The sequence below is a fragment of the Solea solea genome, chromosome 15 (genome assembly GCF_958295425.1).
Source record: "Solea solea chromosome 15, fSolSol10.1, whole genome shotgun sequence".
Lineage (NCBI taxonomy): Eukaryota > Metazoa > Chordata > Actinopteri > Pleuronectiformes > Soleidae > Solea > Solea solea.
In genome coordinates this window covers 3,989,812-4,011,707 of record NC_081148.1, presented here as the reverse complement: position 1 = coordinate 4,011,707, position 21,896 = coordinate 3,989,812, and the positions used below count along the sequence as shown (strand labels likewise).

The 21,896-nt window shown below is 39.6% G+C and overlaps 1 protein-coding gene across 2 annotated transcripts; it reads right to left on the bottom strand.

Moving 5' to 3' along the window:
* Window positions 1-9,649: 9,649 nt before the first annotated feature.
* Window positions 9,650-20,920, bottom strand: exo1 (exonuclease 1). Of its 2 annotated transcripts, none has more exons than XM_058650733.1 (14): window positions 20,827-20,920; window positions 19,481-19,670; window positions 19,250-19,369; window positions 17,530-17,653; window positions 17,131-17,268; window positions 16,230-16,442; window positions 15,595-15,782; window positions 14,792-14,894; window positions 14,490-14,712; window positions 13,087-13,297; window positions 11,393-11,921; window positions 11,136-11,207; window positions 10,633-10,829; window positions 9,650-9,895 (listed from the first exon to the last, which is right to left on the bottom strand). In XM_058650733.1, the coding sequence occupies exons 2-14, from the start codon at window positions 19,639-19,641 to the stop codon at window positions 9,784-9,786; spliced, it is 2,391 nt and encodes a 796-aa protein (XP_058506716.1). In that variant the 5' UTR covers window positions 19,642-19,670; window positions 20,827-20,920; the 3' UTR covers window positions 9,650-9,783. The 2 variants fall into 2 exon arrangements, with proteins under 2 accessions (XP_058506716.1, XP_058506717.1); XM_058650734.1 differs by having other exon boundaries at window positions 14,490-14,709.
* Between the last annotated feature and the right edge of the window lie 976 nt (window positions 20,921-21,896).

Genomic DNA, 21,896 nt, shown 5'->3' with positions numbered 1-21,896 from the left:
TTTGTTTCCGGACAGTCAAACTGTGATAGGCTGGTCCAGAATTTTAACTAATTCAGTCACAAATAACCTAATTCAGAGGTGGGTTGAGGACACATGTAACCACATTCCTGAGCATGAATGCAATTCATCCTCAGTTAACATCCTTAGCTAACGGCCTTAGCTAACATCCTCAGCTAACATCCTCAGCTAACGTACTTAGCTAAAGTCCTCAGCTAACGTCCTCAGTTAACGTCCTCAGCTAACGTCCTTATCTAACGTCCTCAGCTAACGTCCTTATCTAACGTCCTCAGCTTACGTCCTCAGCTAACGTTTTCAGCTAACGTCCTCAGCTAACGTCCTTAGCTAACGTCCTTAGCTAAAGTCCTCATCTAACGTCCTCTGACCCTCAGTTTTTATTTTTCACTATACATTTATTTATTTACAGCTACCAATACAACATTAGCAGCGGTCATCCTATAGTTTCACTTTCTTAAGAAAATCTTATTTCAAGTTACAGCAGCATATAGAGCTTTGTGTCGCTCAGTTTCCTCTCATCACTTTTATATCTCTCTTTCTCACTCACACACACATGCCGACATGAGTCAGACTTGTTAAAAGCCTAATTTAGTTCTCACACAGTGACATGACACATAAATTACATAAATAATGGGCTGGGGAAGCCAGATCCAGTGTCATGTGGTCACAGGAGATACATCCAGGATGCATTTAAATGTCAGATGTGAACAGTCATGGATTTCCACATGTGTTTGGTTTAGTGAGGGTGTTAACGTTCTTTTGCTAAAACATGTACTGTGTTATGAATGTGAAACTAAAGCCACTGAATCTAAATTAGTTGAATGGAAGGACGTATTGGGCAGGAGGATTTAACTTCATGTGCATCAGTCCAGTTAATTCTGAATATCTAAACTTTGGAAACTACTCATTTAAAAAAGGAACTCATGACTACTGGAGCTAAAAAGACTAAACTGGTGAATTGTAATCCAAAAATCAGAAAAAAGGACATTTAGCAACGTGTTACCATTCACCAGTGTGTACTGTGCTCACTGCAACAAACAATACCAACAGCTGTGAGAGAAAACATCAGCGATAGAGATACGTCTGCCCTGCCCTAATAATAAAATGTTAGGTTAACTTCAAAGGATCATTGAACTTTCTGCCTCACAGGCACAATCTGAACAGAACGACTTAGAAATGATCAAATGAGTTTACATAATGAAAATCTGTAAAATATAACTTTTATTAGGGCATAATTCTCATAAGACAAGTCACAGACAACACTTATGTAATGAGTAGTACAGACATCTTACTTAGAAACATCAAATGTAGATATACAGGCCTACATGTAATCTAATGTTGATGGGCATAAATTGTGTTCTTGTGCCCCAAGAATGATTAAAAAACAAGACACAAAAAAAGGTCAGATATATATATATGCATATATGCAACATGTCAACAAGAACAGAGGCCTGACATGAACTCTCTCTGGAATAATTTGCTCTCAGCTCCTATGGTTCTTTTTTATGATAAATAGATCCTGCCTACTGCAGCAGTAATATTTGGTGGTCAAAGGTCATTGTGTCTTCATCGAATATGTATTATAATGTTGTTGGACATAGATTGTGTTCTGTTACTGTGATAATGACAAAAAACTAATACACAAAAAGGTCAGATGTGGAACCCATATGTGCATATTGTCTCCTTGTTGCATTTACTGTTATCTGAAATGACCGGGGCTTAGCTGATATCTTTAAATAAAATGTTTATTTCCCAGGATTCCTGGGAAAATTGTCTCATTTTCCTAATTTTTGGGAAAATATTGATCCCTAATCAGGACCCAAGGGCACAGGAATAAAGGATGGAATGAGTTAAAGTGACTCATTCAAACAGTTGCATGTACCAGTTTTATTAGTTAATTAGAAACATTGTGATTTAAATGATATTGCAGTGTCATCTGCATAGCAACATTTTGACCAAACCCAGTATGAAGCACAAGTACAGACACTTCTTGCAGGTGTAAATAGAGACAAAGGTGTGATAGAAGCTGATGAAGGAGTGGCCCTGAGACTGTTGCAGACGCCCTGCACCGCTCTGTCTGCTGCCTGCAGTTCACAGAAATCAGCCAGGTGTTCGCGCTGCGAGCCAGAGGTTGCAGGTGATTTTTGTTCATACACGTCTGTTAGCCGAGGGCAGCCATTTCTACAATCAGAGAGAAAACTCTCCGATTTATGTTTCATTTACTGCCTCCGCATCACGTCTCAACTTGTGCCTTTTAATGAATACCTGTGAAACTGTATCGGGCTCCGTCGCATACACACACACACACACACACACACACCTGCTCCACTGTTACAACAGCACACATGTTGTTCGCATGAGTCAACTTTGCTGGTATGTTGTGGCTTTTGCAGCAGAGGATGTTATTGTCCAGCCATTGAGCCTCCTCCTCCTCCTACTCCTCCTCCTCCTCCTAACAAAGCTGCTTAAACTGAAATACGTTGTTTATCCACAGTGACCTGCAGCCTCTTGTTTACTCCATACTTGTCTTGTGCACTTGTCTCTGTTGATGGGTGAGCGCTCAGACGCCGTCTTTCCAGTTGTTGCGTCGCAGTGGTCCTCGCCGTGAGGAAAGGCATGTGGAGCATGTGGAGGAAAGAGAGCTTTCAAGCACTGAAACTGTCGCCGCTTCATTCATCCCTTCATTCAGGCCCTGAAAGTGTGCCAAGGGTCACATGCCTCCTGTTTGGTTTTCTTGTGACTAATTCTGAAACGCAGCAGTGCATCTAACACACTGCTGTGCACAGGAAACACGTGGGGGATATTTCAGTGTGTTTCTGATGCTGTGGTGATGATATCGTGGTGCTCTTACTCAGTAACATGGGCCCAAACACAGGTGGGGCCACCATGGAAACACAATAAGACTCATACTGTCAACACATGTGTGAAATACAGTTCAGTCAATCAAAAAACAGTCTGTGAGTCTGTGTGTTCACACTGATCATAATTCAGATATGTTGCCTGACCAAATTACACGCAATGCAAGGAATGCAAAGGTGTGCTACACGCGATAGATGCTGTGAACACCCAATAAAACAGTCAGAGCGATGAACATCAGTCAGAGTGTCGGAGATGGTGAGGCTGCCTGAAACAAGAAGAGGAGATAAAACACAAAGATGGGCTATTTTTGTAGTTATTGTTGAGGGAATCGTTGCTACTAAGGTTCTGTAGAACAGTGAAGAAGGCCCTGGAATCTGTGACAATGGAAAAGACAGACAGACAGACATTTGGAAAGGCTGGGGCGGTTCGTCCATAGAGGGCGCTAGGGCGAAGAAGAAGATAGGAATCATCTAAACATTTAAATAAACAAGCTACACATTATACAGTCCTCCCGACTACCGTGTGTAATCTGCATTTAAATGTAGTTTAAAAACGTTCTCTCACTCATTTCTTACTCTCACAAATCTTTACCATAGACTCTCACTTTAGTGGTGCATGCACACAGGAACGCCCTTCCAATGCAAAAGATAGTGCTCCAAAGAGTTTTAGAGGCCACATATGAATGGCAGCCAGTCGTGCACTGTTTTTACCACATCACTCACCACAGGTCTGTGATGACTTTGTCAAGGGGAACAGAGGCAACCTCAAGACTAAAGACCTTTAATGATATTTCATCAGAATCATCTGATTGACTGAATAATCTGCTCTCAGCGTAAACATTGTGGTTTTACACCAGAATCTGATTTGCTTCTTACTGGCAAGAAATGAACACAATAGTTCTGTGGCTCTGTGTTTATAATAAATAACATTCAATATTCAAATTCATTGTGTCTTCATAAAGCGTCTCGTTTTTAATAAATCATGTGTTAATGTGCAAATGATGGCAAATTTTCAAACATGAAACAAATTTGTTTTTAAATGTGTAACTACCACTTATTTCTAATGCGATTTCCAGTTAATAATAATGTTATAGTGTGGTAATAAGGAGATGACATTACCATCATTCCATGTTGTTTCCAAAGTAAGACCCAGGTAATATTCACTTGGCACATAGCATTATTATAAACTACCATTATTGTCATATTTTCACACGAAAATGTTTAGGATCAAAATATGGAAATGACCATTTTATATTTTATTTTAAGGTAAATATTGATATTATGTTTAATACAAGAACTTGTTACCTGGTTGTTAAGTTTCTGTTTTAAAGTTTAAAGTTGTGTCATCATAAATACTAGATTCCCTCCAAAGTCATACATGGCCTTGATGTTTTACATTAAATCCATCACAATGCAAATGCCACCGTATATACTGTATATACTGTATATACTGTGCAGTGACAACGTTTTGAACAAGGTACATACATATGTGACCAGCTCCACAGAAAAGACCTGTAGCTACCAGGACAGGAAAGGCAACATGTGTAGACAGACAGCAGAGATAACAGCTGAGAGATTGGACAGGCAGATGACAGAAGAATTTACAATGATCACTTTGTCTCATAAAGACATAAGGAAATTTGTTTTGTAACACATATTTTCAGTTCATTAAAAAAAAAAAAAAATGAATTTGTCAGTTGAAGACACAGAGAGCAGCTGTCGACTCAATTCTGAGAAGTTATGAAGTCAAAAAATAACATTTAAAATACAAAATAATCTGAGCTGACATAGGGCGATAGGCGGGGTCACACCCTGGACAGTGCACCTTTCTACATGTGTATGTATATACGTATATATATATATGTATATATATATATATATACATATGCATGAAAAATATATTAATCTTAATTGTGAGTATGATGTTTGGTTTATTTTAATAAATAACTTTTTTTTTTAAAAAGAGTAGATAGAGTAAATATTTGTGAAAACATTTGTTTATTTATAGAAATTATGTTAATGTTATTACCAGAGCTGAATCAGTATCACCAGTCGCTGAAAGGGTAATTCCAACACGCAGAATTCTGCTAAATATTTTTTATATAATCTACTCAATCTTAAACACCCATGATCTTCTGTGGAAAGGAAATTCCACCTGTGGCCTGGTTGGTTAAATGAACCACAACCTGAACTCACACACTAACACACACACACACACCTACACACACACACACACACACATACACACAGTGTTGCTCAACAGCTTGATCAGCAAACCCTGATGAAGATGATTATTCCTACAGTGAGTTGTGTGAGGGATATTCATGACTCTTGGTCAGTTTTCATTCAGTCATATTTATCATAATCATAGAGCCATTGCTTGTTGTTGTTCAGACTGAGCTGGTGTCGTAATATATATTAATAATAATAATAATAATTGTGTTCATTCCTTGCCAGTAAGCAGCCAATCAGAGCCTGGTGTGAACCACCAGAGCAGATTATTGCAGAGATCATTTCTGTCATTCATGATTTACCGCTTTATCCACATGGGCACATACCATCCATCCACTCTCACACCTGTGTAAAAAAAATAGTGTGAATGTGTGAACATTCACCATCACCATGTGTGTGTGTGTGTGTGAAAAAATGACTACTTCCTAAGAAATGAGAGACGGAACTTCAATTGTGAAACCTCCAAAATGGCAATTTTGCAACCGTACACTCAGAAGCGTCACCTGCAACCAGGCTCTTATTGGACAACACCAGCTGTCAATCACAGGCGCATCATTTACAAAGTTGACATCATCTGTTGAAGAAAACCTGGAGCTAACAACTGACAGCTTTAGATTATCATGTTTAAGCTCATTTTCCAGTAGATGTCCATTCAAGCTGACTTTTGTTTGCAACCAGTGCAGTTGACCCCTAGTGGCTATTCAATGAATTGTGGCATGTGGCATGTGGCATGTGCATGGATGTATAACCAGGGCCTTAAGGCACAACCTATCCCTGCACACATGAGTGTAAGTACAGAGGAGCTGTGGAACAATGTGGCAAAACAGCTGTTCGGGTTACAGTTCCATAGAGCTGTCTGTCAGCATAGTAGTGACCAGTGAAAGTATTACACAAGTGAATTGTAAGAAATGTAAGAATTTATTTGTTACTTCATATAACAATCCTGAAGTATTCCTTTAAAATGTCCCTTATGGAGAAGCTTTATTACAGAAACTCTGGTAGGAAAAAAAATCCCGAAGAGCGATACTGTGAGAGATTCTTTTTGGATCGTCTTCAATGTGACATTGTTTTAACGAAACCAAAAAAAAGAAAAGCTTCAGTCGGAGCGACTGTTCTCTGCCATGTGATCATGTCATATGTTCAGAGAGGGGAATGTTGTGGAGCCGCATTCTTGGCACGCTGTTGTGCAGAGCACAGATTTCATGTCGTACTGTTCACACAGACCTTTAAAGGGCTAGTATGTGATGGAGCAGGATTTAATCAGGGTCACAGAGTCACTTACACCTCAGAGGGTTTACAGTGGACAAATCTTACAAGAAATCAATCCCCATCTTCCTGTGTCATGTGACTTCGCCATGGAAGAATTGTTATGTATTGTTGTTGTTGTGGCGTTATAATTTCATAATAACCTTTCAACATAATGTTGATCAAATTAACTTGAGACAGAGAGGGAAAGACAACTTGTCTGGGCGCCGTGGTACAACTGCACACAGGTCCCTGTGCCACGTCTGTGGAAAGTAGCTTTGCGTACATGTCAACAGGGGTTTGTGTGTTCATGTGTGTCATTGTGTATTGTCTGTGCAGACTCACAATAGCAGTGTGGACCACAGTGGAAACTGGCAAATGACCAAATTTACGTTACCCAAACCCTATTGGACAGGAAGAGTATGACGTGGCCCTCAGGTGGACACATCACTATAGCACCAGCTATACAACTGCTTATGCTGCAAAGAAACCCCTCTTCAGTAATGGCCTAGATTCCTGCGTACTGCTGCTTTAATTGCAGTCAAGCAATTAATTGTGGAACACAACAGTCAACCATTGCCAAAAATAACTGTCATGTCTTTAATTATCAAAGATCTTTTTTCTCACTGGTCTGAAGAGGCTGGGAATCGTCTCGCTTATAATGTTGAATATCATCTTCATACACATGCCTGGTCTGTCACTGTTATATTTCTTTATTTCACAAGATCGAATAATAAATGAAGCAGATAATCATGTCATTGTCTCTTCAATGAAGAAACATACCTGTGCCATTACCATAGCAGCCAGTGAGGCCACTGCCCCTTGAGCAATAATGAGGCAGTGTGTTTGAAAAGTGACTTAGGTATTTCTGGTATCTGGATCAGCTCAGGTATTCTGGCCCACAGCGACATTGTGCAACAATCACAGGAATACAATTCCCAACATAACACTTCCATCTTCTTTGAGGACACATGTAGACTGGGGCAATTATCACTGTCATTAAATATAGAACCAGAGGAAGCACTTCCATTGAAGTTCAACATTCATTCTATTGCAAAATAGACAATCATGTTTCTGGATTACTGTAAAATATCATATCTTCTGTATCCAGGTTGAGGCAGTGAGTCATTGTGCTCTCCTTATGGATCAATCATAACAGAGACCTTCATTGTCTGAGTCTTTATATTTATTTAATTTGAGTTAATGATGTCAAACCTCTGCCAAGGTTGCTCTGGTTCCCACAGTCAGGTTATCAATTGTTCTGAATGCTCATCAATCTTTTTTTCCTTGGGCCATAACCTACAGTTCATCTTCAGAAAATGTCATCAAAATCATTCAATGATTACATTTGTGTACTTTAATAATTCCTGTATGGCAGTGGTCAGCAATTGGTGGTCCACGGACCAAAACTGGTCGGTCAGCATCAGTATTTGGCCTTGGAGATGATTTCACAGTTCTGATTATTTAAAAGGTTTCACACAGAATTCAGAGCTGTCATTCTCCAAAAAAAAAGAACTATAACAAGTTGGTAATTGAAGACAATGTCCACATTATTACCAGGTGACTATTGTTAATTAAGACAGCTCACCAAAATGGGTTTTTGTCTTGTTATTTTGTCTTTCTTATTTTAGAAGGAAAAAAGTTCTGTAGGAAAATGTCTGGTTTTGTCTGATGAATATTGATGATATATTTTGTCCTGATATTCAAAGGTTTAGAAAACATTTGTCCCTAGGTCAAACATAGTTGTCGACCCCTGTTGTAGGGACATTCCTCTCTGCATTCAACCATCCTCTACTAGGAACCTTCCTAGAATTAGGAGCAGTGGGGGACTGGATACCTTGCTCAGGGGTATCCTGTTTGGTCACTGCAGCAATGACAAAAATGTGACTGTGGATACATAATAATGATGTAACTTTTTGTTATGAACATTCAATATATATTGTATATATTAAAAAAAGAAATAATGGATAGAGGCTTCTGTAGTGCTGTCAAACGATTAAAATATTAATCGCATTAATGTCATAGTTAACTCGCAATTAATCGCACATTTGTATCTATTGATTTATTTTTTGTCCCATTATTTTTTTCTCATTTTAATGCTTTAGTTCTTCCTCTTATTGTGAGAGCCGCACAATAATAAGAGAGGCTGTGTATCACCTGCAGTGTGAATAAAGAGCCGTTCTTCAACGCAGAAGAGTCCCGTGGTCTAATGTGTCCACTCAAAACCTCAAAAACGTTAGCCTACGACTCTCTCAGGCGGGCTCGCGTGCCTGTTGTTTTGTTTCCCGTCTAGATAGATCCAGTGTGGTGTTGTAGTTTTTCTTACGTTACTAGTTGTTGCAACAGCATATGAAAAAACGACAAAGTTTGCTAGGCCAAAAAGAACATTAATCTTGTGATAAAAAAATGTACGCCAATAAAATGGGTTTGTGTTTACGCCGTTAATAACGCGTTTAACTGACAGCACGGATTCTTCTTGAATACAATGTTCTTGTAAATGTTCAATCATAAATGCATATAATAATAAGGGTAGGTGTCCCCACACAGGACAGCTCTGCCGAGTGTGCTTCCATTCCCTTTGCATTTGACCAGTTCATTATTTAAAGAAAATGTCAGTTTAGACAGACATTTCCAACAAGAAAAGGAAGTGTGTATACCACTTCCTGTCCTGCACCAAAGTCCATAAAGAAGTAGAAGTGTGTCATGTGTCCCTGTGAGCGAAAATCACTGATTTTTCTCTATGGACCTTTGGTGTGGGGGAGTGAGCAGTTTACTTGAGATTCAAGTCAGAAAAAGGCTCAGATAAAGTTTCAGACATATTCAGAGACTTTTTATTATTATTTTATTGTTGAGTTGTTGATTTTCATTGTGTCCCCACTGGCAGCCATGTTGTCAGTCTGTCTGAAGGGGGCACTCACGCTTCATTTCATTCAGCCTCACTTCAAAAAAATACTGTGTAATACCTTTAATACTGTTAAAATGGCACTACTTAAGATTGTCCTCAGAGCGATTTAAGATAATGATCGGTGAAATCTTATCAGTTGACATTAAAAAGCCTTTGCTCACCACGACAAAGATATTCATCGCAACAAGCCGTCAGTCTTCTGTTCACATTCCTCCGCTCGCATGCAGGTCGTGCTTTTTAAGTAAACACTCAAGCATGCATTGCACATTCTTTGTTGCATTACACTACGTGACATGAAGCCAAACAATGTACAAAGTTACACAAACACACACACACACACACACACTTGTGTGTAATATAGTAAACCAGAGACTGAACGGCGGTGACACTCGGATCAGACGACAGGTGACTTTATTTAAAAATAACACATTAAGAAACAAAAGTGGATGAGAAATCTGTCGACATACATGGTATGTTAAAAAGCTTCACTCCCACACAGACAGTTGTGTGAAACATTCAAAGAATCCATCAGCAGCTGCTGATTAAGTTCATGTCTGTTGTTGCGCTGACCAGCATGTCTTTGACTGGAGACATGGGCTTTGGCGTTCCTTCCTTACAGCTCGTTATCTTGTGGTTATCTCTGAAAAACAAAGGATCAACAAATGTTTCATCAACACTGAGTTTACATAAGCATACAGGTCCTGGTTTGATTGAGTCTATATCTTTAAATGGTTGCTGTCAATACAAAAACAGCTCATAATCAACTTTCAGTATAGAAATAAACAGTATTCACACCAGCCCTTCGAAATTTAATCCTATTCCGTTTGCTCGGAAAGTCCGGTTCATTTGGGGAGGTGTGACTGTGCAACTGAACTCTGATCTGCACCAAAGAAGTGAACTCTGGTCCGTCTGAAAACATAGGAAAACGTGCGTGTGTGTGGAATGAAAGCTGGGAGAAATGTGTGAGTCCATTGTTGCAGTGTATATGTGTCGTATGTTCACATAAAACGATAGGATTTGCTGTAGCTCCATGTTTTCCTCTTATGTGGAGGAAACAGAAGTTGTCCTGCATTAACCGACAGACGAGCGAGTTTTCTTGTTTGTTGTCGTATTGTCTTCTCCTTCAGTAATTCTTGATGCAGCGCCGCCTCAGGCGAGGAGGGGAATACGTTATTCAAAAGGTTTGGGTTGCATCACTGAAGTATGAAAGCAAACACTGAATGTTGTAACCCCCGAGTCCCCAATCGTACCGAGTCCAGCGGAGACAAATAGGTGTGAAAACGACCTAAGTGTGCCTGAAGACCTGCGCTGGTCATTATAATGATGTACTTCTTGGATTTGTTTTGTGTAAGTTAAGTGTTTTTTGTTCTCTTGTACTTTTTGAAGCTGAAGTTCTTCCAGAGGCCGCTGATGGTGGACTGGACACAAGGGCTGTTCTCATTATTAGGGGAGGAGACCTTCTTCCCTGATCCCACAGATTTCTTCCTCAGCCCGCTGGCTCTGGCTGGACCCAACGTCAACACCTTTGCTGCTCGGTCTTGGCTCTTGGACTCTAGTTTGGACAGACCAGAAACCTCCAGGCACAAAGAAAATGTTTGGATTAAACCACATATGAGTCATATGAACTTCATTCATAATCAACTGTAATTCTGACCTCTGTGTGTCTAGTGCATTAGGATCAAACTATGAAAATGTCAGTAAATATAAATTGAGTAAGAATGTAAGTTTACAAATTATTGTTCTCAGAAACTTAGGCTTTGTGTTACTATATTTTGGCTATTAACCGACTGCCCAGGTGTGCGGGCGTGTGTGTGTGTGTGAGGTTTATATTAGGTATCTAAACCCAGATAAATCCCCACGTCTGATTGGCTGTGACTCACCTTTGATCCTAGACTGGCAGCTCTTTTATCCAAGTGTGTGGGACGACTCTGCTGTGCCTCAGAATTCATTTCCTGAGGAAGCACAGGAAACACACACATGTAAGAACACAAAGCCAAGCTGCCTAAACGGCTTTCTGCACACATACTCATAAACAATGAATCTCTGAGGATAATGATGATGTATGTGTGTGTGTATGTGAAGGCTGATATGACTACATGAGCATGTATTTATAAACATAAGGGAGATGTGTACACACGGATGTGAGGTCTTTCTTCTGGGAGGAGGGGAAGCTATAGGTGGAAACTTCCTCCTCTTGGTAGGACGAGTCATATGGTTGGGACTGGGAGAAGTAGGCACTGTCCTGAGAAGGAGGGGAGTCTGGAAGGTTGTCCTGCGAGTTTCCATTAGTGGTGGATGGACATGAGGGTGTGTGCGTCTTTGGAGAGGAGGGAAAACTCTCTTTTTTATACTGAAATTGTTGGAGGGCAAAGAGTCCTGAGGTTGACTTGGGCGTGTTTGATCGTTCTGTAGAAGCAGAGCTGCTGGAACAGTGGAACAATCTGAGGCCCCGACTGGCTGAACCTGGGGACGTGCGGGGTGATGGAGGGGGGCTGGGGGTTTCCACAGATGGAAGATCAGGACCATCACTGTCATTGTTCGGAGTGCTGGGAGAGTTCTTATCCTCCGTGGTACTGACAGATGTGGACTCTACACCGTGACTCAAGTCCTCCTGAGCACAAGCCTTAGTGCTCTGACTGGCTGACGAGCCGGAGCTGCTGAAGAATCTACATGTGGGGACAAACACAGCTATTAGCCTTAATAATAGCGTGAGCCTTAAAACGATAGGTCAGGTTCTTTGACGTGTGGTTGTAGTAGTAGGTACTGACATATACAGTATGACGCTTTTCCAATATACAGTTCTAGCACTACTCGGCTCGACTCGTCTCAACTGTGACTTCCGACACAAGAATCAAACCGAACTGAAGATCAGTTAAAAAGAGTTAAAAATCACGCAAACATGCGTTCATCGAGTGCGGCGTATTTAGCGGCAGCATTGCCCGAAAGCCAGCGATCGTGAGCCAAATCACAACCCGTTCAGTCGTATTTCAGATCAGTGACTGTGTCAGACGGAGTCTGTGCTCCGGTCACGCAGGAAGTACTGAACGGTTTTGTGAACACATCAACAAATCTATTATGTTTATCTATGGTGACCCTGCCCACTTTGAGGAGGTACTATGAAATTATGGAAAAAGATGAGCAGTGCTAAAACTGTATAATGGAAAAGGGCCAACAGTGCTAAGTATGTACTGAGAACCAGCCTGAGACATTGAGGCTTGTAAAAATATAAAAATGTAACCAAGTACAAAAAAAACCAACAAATGACTGGAACTTCACAAAAGACTCACATAAAAGACACATACAAGCTTATGTCGAGGATATTTTAAGAATATGTGTAGTGCTTTATTTCACGGCTAGACGGTATTTTCCAATAACACATTTGCAAATCGCTCACTTCCTGCACCAAAGCCCACAGAGAAAATCAGCAATTTAACGTCATAGCACACAGAAGTGGTTGATCAACTGCTGCCTCCATCATTAAGTTCAAATGTGTTATTTTGTGATTTCTGTGTTAAAACTCACAAACTAAAACTGCTGATTTTCTCTATGGACTTTGGTCCTGGAGGGTGAGCAATATAGTATTACAAACTTAAGCGGGCACCGTTCTTATAAGTTGAGCCTTTTTATAAAAGTGGCTAAAATCATTTTTATTTTAACAGTCATGTTTTCAGAGAGAGCGATTATTCGTGTCTTGGTCTGGTTCTCAGTGCAGGGGGCTCACACCGCTGAGCAGGGCATTCAACCACACTTTAAAACCACCACTACCTCTGTGGTGACCACGGGGTGAAGAAAAACAAGCATTAGATGGTGGTTGAATGTGTGCAATGTCACCTGCTACATGTGGCCTGGTCGTCCTCCTCGGCTTCCTGGTTCCTCCTCTGCAGCAGCGTGGCAAAGCGGTTGCGTGGTTTGGAGTGACAGGTTACTTTGGCTCTGTTAGGCTGCTGGTCAGTCTTAAATCGTTTCTGTGAGGATGAAGACGATGAGGAGGAGGAGGAGGAGGAGTACTGCTGCAACATGTTCAGCTCTGATACACCAGGGTCTATGGGAGAAAAGTACAGTGTGCTAATGATTAAAAAAAAAATAAACATACGCACATTATAATATTGTATGTTTATTTCTTTTTGGCATAAAAGGTTTTTTTCATGATATGTTAAACATACTGTAGCTACATTCTCTAAAATTGTTCTGTATTATCCACCTCAGGGTTCAACAAATGATCAATTAAAACAACTTTCAATCCAATACTCCTTTATTTACGTAATCAATTCATTGGTTTATATTTTGTTTTATTTATCAGCTTCTTAAGTCAAATCAAGTCAACTTTATTGTCAATTTCTGCTGTACATTCATGCCATACAGAGGAATCAAAATAGCTACAGTGTTGTACAACAACGTAGAAAAATAAACAGTATGTACATTATAAACATTATGGACATTATCTTGTGGAATATATATGCATAGAGCAGCAGTATATCAGAATCTTTTTTTTACTTTTCTGCAAAACAGAAAGCATTTTCATTTACAGTTAATTGTTTTTTTAAGAAACATATTGACTGATTAACCAATAGCTGCTATAATCCTAATAGAATTAGTCATTTTGTGACTTCAGTTTTTGAAATCTTTCATTCACATTTACACAAGTCAGTGGTTCTTTTCAAACTTTTTTCTGAAGGTCTTTACAAGCCACTGGCACACACATGCCCCCGTCTCCCAACAAGTTTATGTGTAATTCTGCTAATAATTACTAACCAACCAACAAATATATAGGACTGAAACACAACCTCATTGGTGGTTGTGTCAAATATTAAAGTAATATTTAAAATATTATTTGATAAAATCTTTCAAAGCAAAAGTAAAATCTAGTTACATAAAAAAAAGACATGTTTTCAGTTTTCTTGATTAGTTGTGTGGTCGATAACATTTTGAAAAATATTGATCAGTGTTTCCCAAACCTGGAGATGATTTTACCAAATGTTTTACGTTCACAAATCATAATTAATTAGCTTTCATTATTTCTTTGTTATACAGAGCAAAGAAATTTTTTTTAAGCAAAAAAAACCCAGAACAAATCTGGGATTCATTTAATAGTCGATTAGTTTTTGCAGCCTTAGTTTGTGGTGTGTTTATTATCTACTGAGAAGGTAAAACTGTGCGTGTGTGTGTGTGTGTGTGTGTGTGTGTGTGTGTGTGTGTGTGTGTATCAGATTACATTACAGATGACATGAGCTCACCTTCTCTTGCTCTTTTCACCTGCAGCTCTCTGCAGGGCAGCCTCAGACCTTCCAGGCTGACGACTCTCTCCTTCCCCCTGGTGGTGGATGGTCTGTCTGGAGACTCATGAGAACAGGACGGGGCAGCAGGGGCCGGTTTGGAGCCGACACGCCAGATACTTGGCGCAGATGGCGCAGATGACGCTGGTGAATCATTCCAGCCCCGACTGCGATGCTTAGACTGCTGACAAGAACATCATTGTAAATAAATGCAAAAATTATTTGGATCACTGGGATTCTTTTAAGTGCTTATGAATGGTCACCTGTGGAATAGGTTTGTCTGGGTTGAAGTTGTCAATCCTCTCCATCGTGTTGATGTCAAGGTTTCCCAAGGCCATCTGAAAGCCTTTGTCATCTCCAACATTACTGAGTTCAACACAGTCAAGGGTAGAACTGCGATACATAGATCTTGAACAGGACAGTTAGGGTTTTTTTGTGTGGTTGAATGAGGTACTGACACATAGCTGGCAACTTGTGTTGTCCTCCGTCGGTGACAACACAAGGAAAAACTGATTTTAGCCACAAAAGCCACAAAAAGGTTAACTTAACAAAAGTGCTTACATAAAAAATTATGCTGGCTTACGTCAACGATATCTAGAGAATACATTTACTGCTTTATCACACTGTTGGAGGCCTTTTCAACAAGAAAGTGAAGTTTTTGTCTCTTTGACTCCCTGCACCAAAATACATAAAATGACTTATCAAACTTAAGCTTCCAATCAGAAAAGACCATCTAACGTTGAGATAGAGTAGCAAATACTGCATGGTCTTAAAATAACGACTTAATCTGTCTTAGATTTTATTAAGCAAGCTTTTTGTTTTTAAGTGGCTAAAGTCTCTTTTGCTTTGTGCAGCCATGTTTTCACTGAGAGTGTGCCTGCCTGTGCCGGGTTGGTTCTCGGTGCAGGGGGCACACACAGAGCAGGTAGCTCCCACTATGTGTCAGTACCTCAACACAACCCCACTACACTAAAAAACACCAGATGTGGGGTTCTACATTTTGCTAATTTTAAAATCAGAGGTGACAGTCACACTTTATCAGGTGTGACTCAGATCAGGAGGATACAGTCCAGCATAGGTGAGAGTAGCCGGGTCAATGTGCTCCGCGTACGGGTTGAGGGGTACGACCTTCCTCCTGATGGGATCGAAGACCAGCTGGTAGAGGAAGGTGTTGTTGGCTCGTATGAAGCCTTCAATGTAATCTTCAGGAATGACTAGGTTTGATTTCAGGTACTGACCCATTTTTCTGATCACCTGACACAGAGAATTTTAAAAATTCAGAAACACTTACGTGTGGTTTTAAATACATACCTACTGTATACATTCATAGCATTTTTTAATATTGTTTATTACCTGTACTGTCTTTGCTGTTGTGACAACATAAATGTCACCACTGTGGGACTAATAAGGAGCATCTTGTCTATAAAGATTTAAAATGAATGCACATTTGGTTTCTAAAACAACAACATTTGTCCATTTATCTTTAATTGCACCACACATGACACACATGCTGACACACAAACACAGAGACATCCAGTCAGACTGGTTAAAAACATTTGGTCTTTGCAGACAGAATTGTTGTTCCTGTGTACAAATGAATTTTAATTATGAATGGCTCTATTGCCATGTTGTTTGATCCCACCGTTTGAAGCACCTGTAGAAGTCAAAGGACAAAAAAGGATTATCCTCAGTTGGTCTCACCTTGAGGATATCAGGGTCTGTGGCGAGCCGAAGCAGCTTGCAGGCCTTTCCTAGGCCGATGCCGTACAGGGAGGCCAGATAGTCGCAGCCAGAGAGGATGCACATGTATCGAAACTTCTCCTCTGTGAAGATGTTCCCCAGGCTGCGACAGCGGCCCAGGTTACTTTGGTCTATTTCCAAACCATTGCCCTGCTTGTCCATTTTGAGGATCACCTATGATTGTGATACAAACAGATGAGTTGGGTAAATGATTTTTGTTTGTTTAACACATGGTTTGCTGCATATCAGTGACTATAATTAACCATGTTTCTCTCACTCCCGCTGATTCACCAGCAACCAAGTAACACCACTCTTCTATACACAACCTATGCAATCATGTTTCCCCTCTGTCCAGTCCAGGCTGTAAGTAATTAGACCTTCTTCACATATCTTTGGACCTCATGTTGAGATTTTCAGTGAAAAGCCACAGTTTGAGCCACTGAAAATAAACAATAATGTATAAAAATGCTCATAATTCCTCAGTGGTCAATGCGATTCTTCAATTACTCAAGTTAAAGCTGAAAGTCCACGCTTCGTCACATCTTGTTTCATTTCAAATTCATTGTGGTGGTGTACAGAGACAAAATGACATGTGTGTCTTAGTCAGCTCCCACTCCAGTCATTTCATTAGGTGTTCTGTGTAAAATGGCTGCATAAAGACATACAACTTAAATAATCTGATTTAAATAAAGACAAGTGTCCATTATTTTGAGTCAATTTGAATGAAGCTCAGAGCTCGTAGAACAAAATCACTGCAACTGTCCAAGTACTTACGCTGTGAAATGTACGTATAGTTAATACTGACAGTACTGTGTATATTGAGCAGGAAGTGTACTGTGTATGTGGGTCTGAGGATTCCTACCTTTTTACAGCCAAACGCCAACAGGTCAGAATCTTCCGTGATGACAGCCTGTGCTAAACCAGATTTGGTGAGGTAAGCTAACTGAGCATCAGCTTCATATGGAGCCACCAGGCAGTCCACGCCCTTAGCCCTGGCAGTCTGGTGTGAAACGTAAACAAATAACAACAAGGCAATCAGAGAGGGCAGACTTCACACACACACACGCAGACACAGACAGAGCCACGAAAAACAATACTTCATTCCCACCCCGTGTGTTGAAGTAAAGTAAGCAAGTGTCACACATACACACCTCACACATAACTGTGTATTCACTTACTGTATTAAAACCGTGAGTGAGTGAGTGAGTGAGTGAGTTGGTCTCAGATCCAGGTAAAAATGACAAACAGCATTGAGGCTCACCTTAATGAGATTATGAGCCATGGCTGGTGTGATGTTCACACATCGGTTAAAACAGTCTCTGGCCTCTGATAATTTGCCTTCCCGCAGCAGCTGTCTGCCTTTTTGGAGGTTAGTTTCTCTGCGCCTGAAAGGAAGAAGAGAATTATCGTGTGTTCCATTTGTAGTTGGAGGTTTCCACGGTAAAAGGTACTGAGCATGGATTTCCCTGTCAGGCTTATCCTGTAATTCTGATACAAGCTGCTTCTATTCCATTGCAATATACTTCTTACTATGAGGAGTTACCATCCCATGACTGTGAATTTTGAGATCAGCTTAGCTTTTCCTCTACAGTTTCCCAGCTTAAAGCTCTTTCCTGAACAGGAATGCACCTTGAACTCCAGATTTCTAACTCAAACACGTTGAACCGTTTCCCAAAGACATGTTTCCACGCAGTTTGTGTGTGCAAAATACCACGTAGAGCATTGTACTTCTAACAATGGCTAGCCCCACATACGTTTCTGTTTCCGACTTCTCAACTGGAACACAGTAAACTCCAACACACGTGGAACATAGCATTAATAAAACAGTCAGTCAAAAACAAACAAGGAGAGACAAATAATTGGCAACACAGTTAGCAGCAAATAGAAGATCAGGACAACTCTGATGCTGTTGTTGAGAATTATTAAATGCCTTAGGGTCATTAGTGTTGACTATGATGGAGGTTTGTGGGACAGTGTTTTGCCTTGTTCTTTTTTTTAATCTCACCTGTCTGCACGTCTGTACTTCCTCTCTACACCTTCATACTCACAGTGTTGTTTTGCTGCTGTTTAGGAATGCGGTACTTCAAAACAATCCAAGCATTGTCTGAGCGTGTTTCTGACCAGGTATGAAACACACTGGCTTATTGTGTTTGCCGCAGCCTCGAAGGATTGCTCGTAAATTAATCATAATGTAGCTGCACTTTCTCTGCTGCTGCAACAATCTGCAGACATTTATTTATTTTCATTATCCTTTTCCTCAATGGTGGCTCCAAGTGCTTATCAAGAACAAGATCAAAGATTCCTTTAGTGTTACATGTCATTAGGCTTGGACAGAAGAATAACATTCTTGAGCTCGGAGCCAAGTTTCAGCTCCTCGTCACAGCAGCAATGACAGGGTTTCTGCAGGTTTCTACAGGTTCAAGTTAAAGAGATAGTTCAGGTTTTTTTGTGGTGTGGTTGTGTGGGGTACTGACACATTACCATTCTGGCCATAACTGAGAAGCCTTTTGTTGTGTTTATATATAAACACAACTTATAACTTGAAAATGTAAACAATGTGAGACTCACATTTTATATGCCATACTATCTGCATTTAGTAAAACAATGTGAGACTGCATTTCATATGTATATTAATCTAGATTATCCCCAGAACAAGTGAATTTAGAATATGAGGACATTTTTATATTCATGTTTGAGGCCCCGCCTGCAACACCTCTAATGCCCACTTTTTATGACGCACTGGTCTATTCGGTTTTCTCTAGACTTGTAGAAACACAACACAGTATACCACACATGCTATACAGTGGGTATTTAGTGCTGGTTTGAGAAATCCCATTCTGTGCTGACATCCTTGATTTATATCATGACATATATCGACATCAGATTCTATAAAAAAAGCATATTGTGATTTTTTTGTCCCGTATCGCTTCTAGGATATGTTGGGTCAAAATGTCCAAAGCATGTCATGTAGAAGTACTCACTCTCTGCGAGACTTTTCCACTTCTTTTTTAGACGGTAGGTTGCGGCCGTCAAACACCAGCACTGGTTTGACTCCAAAAGCCAACAGCATGTCCACTAATTTCATGCAGTACCACACATACCTGGGTTTGGGAAGAATTATAATTTCCAGTATCAGATGGGGACATTCATAGACTCAGATTACAGGACAGAAACATATCTTCTCATTCATTTAAAATAATGAACATGCTCACTGGTCAGTTGGTTCCCCTTTGGCGAGTTTCTCAGCACAGGAAAAAGCTCCTTTGTGCAGCCAACAGTATGTGTCCACAGCCACTGTCTGGCCTCTGAACTTTTTCACACTGATGGGCTCTGATGCATCTTTAAGGAACTGAAGAAGTCCAGAGATTCCCATTTCAGCTGCAGCTCCAGATAACACCACACCTGTGAAAGAATTAAGAAAATAAGACTAATTTTAAGAACATATAATAATCACAATTCTTATATTGACTTAAATTTGCATTAAAATATACAGCAGGTACAAAAAACTGAGCTAAAGAACTACAGAAGTGTGACAAACATAAAGTTAAGACTGAAATTACATGACAAGTAAATAAATCATGCTAATATCTATTTCTTTGCTCAGTATAACAAATAAATCATTAAAACTGATTAATTTTGAAAACTAAAGATTTGGGAACATCATCATTTCCACGTTTGGTAAACACTGATCAACATTTAGACAAAACTACGCAAGAGAAAATAATGCCAGATTCGTCGATTATGAAATGAATCGTTAGTTGCAGCTCTAAAATAAAAATAAAAATAATGACAGCTAATTCCTTAAATGTCTGGGTACACGTTGGTTCACAGGAAGAGATCAATCATCGTTCTTATCAGTAACCCCTGGAATGAAACAGAAAACAAAGGTATGTATCCGGCTGTAATGTAATGATGTAATCATATATGCTGTAAAAAACAAAACCCGGCAATGAGTGTTTAGGCTAGTTTAAGGCTACAATGTGGATGTGAAAGCAGCTCTTCGTTGTTAATGGACAGTTGTCACACTCATTAATAAGACCGAATAAGAATTCATTAAATTGAATTAGATACACTTTATTTGCGTCTGGCACAAGACAGGCCCAACATCTAACCGCTAACAGTTGTCTACAGTTAAGATTTTTCTGAAACTAAATTAATTATTGGGGAACAACTTACGCCGAATTTACTATTTAACCTTAATTGAGATGTCAAAATCATCTACTTGGATTTCAAGCCTTTTAACGTTAATTACCAAGCAGTTTGATGTTAAATTGTTATGTTTCAATATAGGATTCTGTATGTAGAATAGATACAGAGGTACCCGTATCGACAGCTTACACTAATGTTTTTTTACAGTGGAATACACAATTTCGTACTCTTATAAACAGCTATCAGCTAAAGCAGCTTCTATATGACAGACTTCGACTGTAGAAAGAACACCGTCTTCTTTCGTGTAACGCAAAGAAACGAAAGCTGCACACAGTGGTTGTAATATAGGTCACTTTACAGAGGCAACATAGCAAACGTCAAAAAACACACAAAGTGAGTCAAAACTTACGTATTTTACCCACGTTGATTTATCCACACTGCGGGGAAATTGCCAACAAAAATGCTGCAGTACATTTAGATTTAGCGGCAAACGGAGTGATTCAGTATAACCTGCTGGTATTGGTCAACTTGGCAGAGGGGGCGGGATTAAGTAGTCTTCTTCTACTGTCGTTTTGTGTTGCTGGCACAAAAACAACTTTTAAAAGAATTGCTGCCACCTACTGGAAGGAAGAGACGGCAGCGGAGGGGGAATGGACAGGATTCAAAATTCAAGATTTCTTTATTGTCATGTGCTAAATAACAATGAAACATACCAGTAATAAAAACATTTTTTTGAATGTGTTCATTTATACTTAATAGTGAAAATCAATCCTATTAATAGTGGAACACAAATCAGAGATTTAGGCAAAAAGTAGGCAGAAGTATGGGAAGATTTTAGCGCACATTGTACGCTGTGGGGGAAAAAAGACACAGATGTAAATGGGTTGGTGGTGGAAGAAGTCGTTGAGAGCGAGGGTCTACCTAATTACCTAAATGAAACAGTAGGTATTAGCATTTTCTGATCTAGTCAACATTTGGGAGTGATCACTATCCCATAATAATCTAAGTAGGTAAAATACAGGTGTCAGGATCCCACGATGGAAATTAGGCAAATAAATAGCACTTTATAATAAGGATACATTAATTAACATTTGTATATAATGTTAATGTGGTTAATTCATGTTTAAATCAAACATTTAATTGGGTTATTCAGGTTAAATAATGTATGAATTCATACACTATTTAAGGATTTTTAAAGCTACTGGTAACATCAGTTTACACAGTAACCGTTAACTGTTTAAGGTAAGTACTGAATAAGCATTACTTAATTATAACTAAGCATTTATTAACTATTGTTAACCTTTATTAATGCTCCTTGCGACCCTTATTGTAAAGTGGCTGGGTAACCATTAATCATGTTTGTTTGTAAGTCTATTTTTATCCTCTCTGTCAGGATCCACTCCATAGACTTTCTGTCAAACCTACATTATTAATTGTAATAAATGCAAAGAACAAAGAAAATAATTAAGAAAACCTTCA

What these genes read in the sequence shown, in the direction of transcription:
- exo1 (XM_058650733.1), bottom strand. Translation starts at nt 19,641, where the DNA reads ATGGGAATCTCTGGACTTCTTCAGTTCCTTAAAGATGCATCAGAGCCC. An exon ending in GTGGAAAAGTCTCGCAGAGA is followed by an intron (nt 17,654 to 19,249) that starts GTGAGTACTTCT and finishes TCTTCCTTTCAG; the next exon opens with GCGCAGAGAAACTAACCTCC. An exon ending in TGGCGTTTGGCTGTAAAAAG is followed by an intron (nt 16,443 to 17,130) that starts GTAGGAATCCTC and finishes TCACAATCATAG; the next exon opens with GTGATCCTCAAAATGGACAA.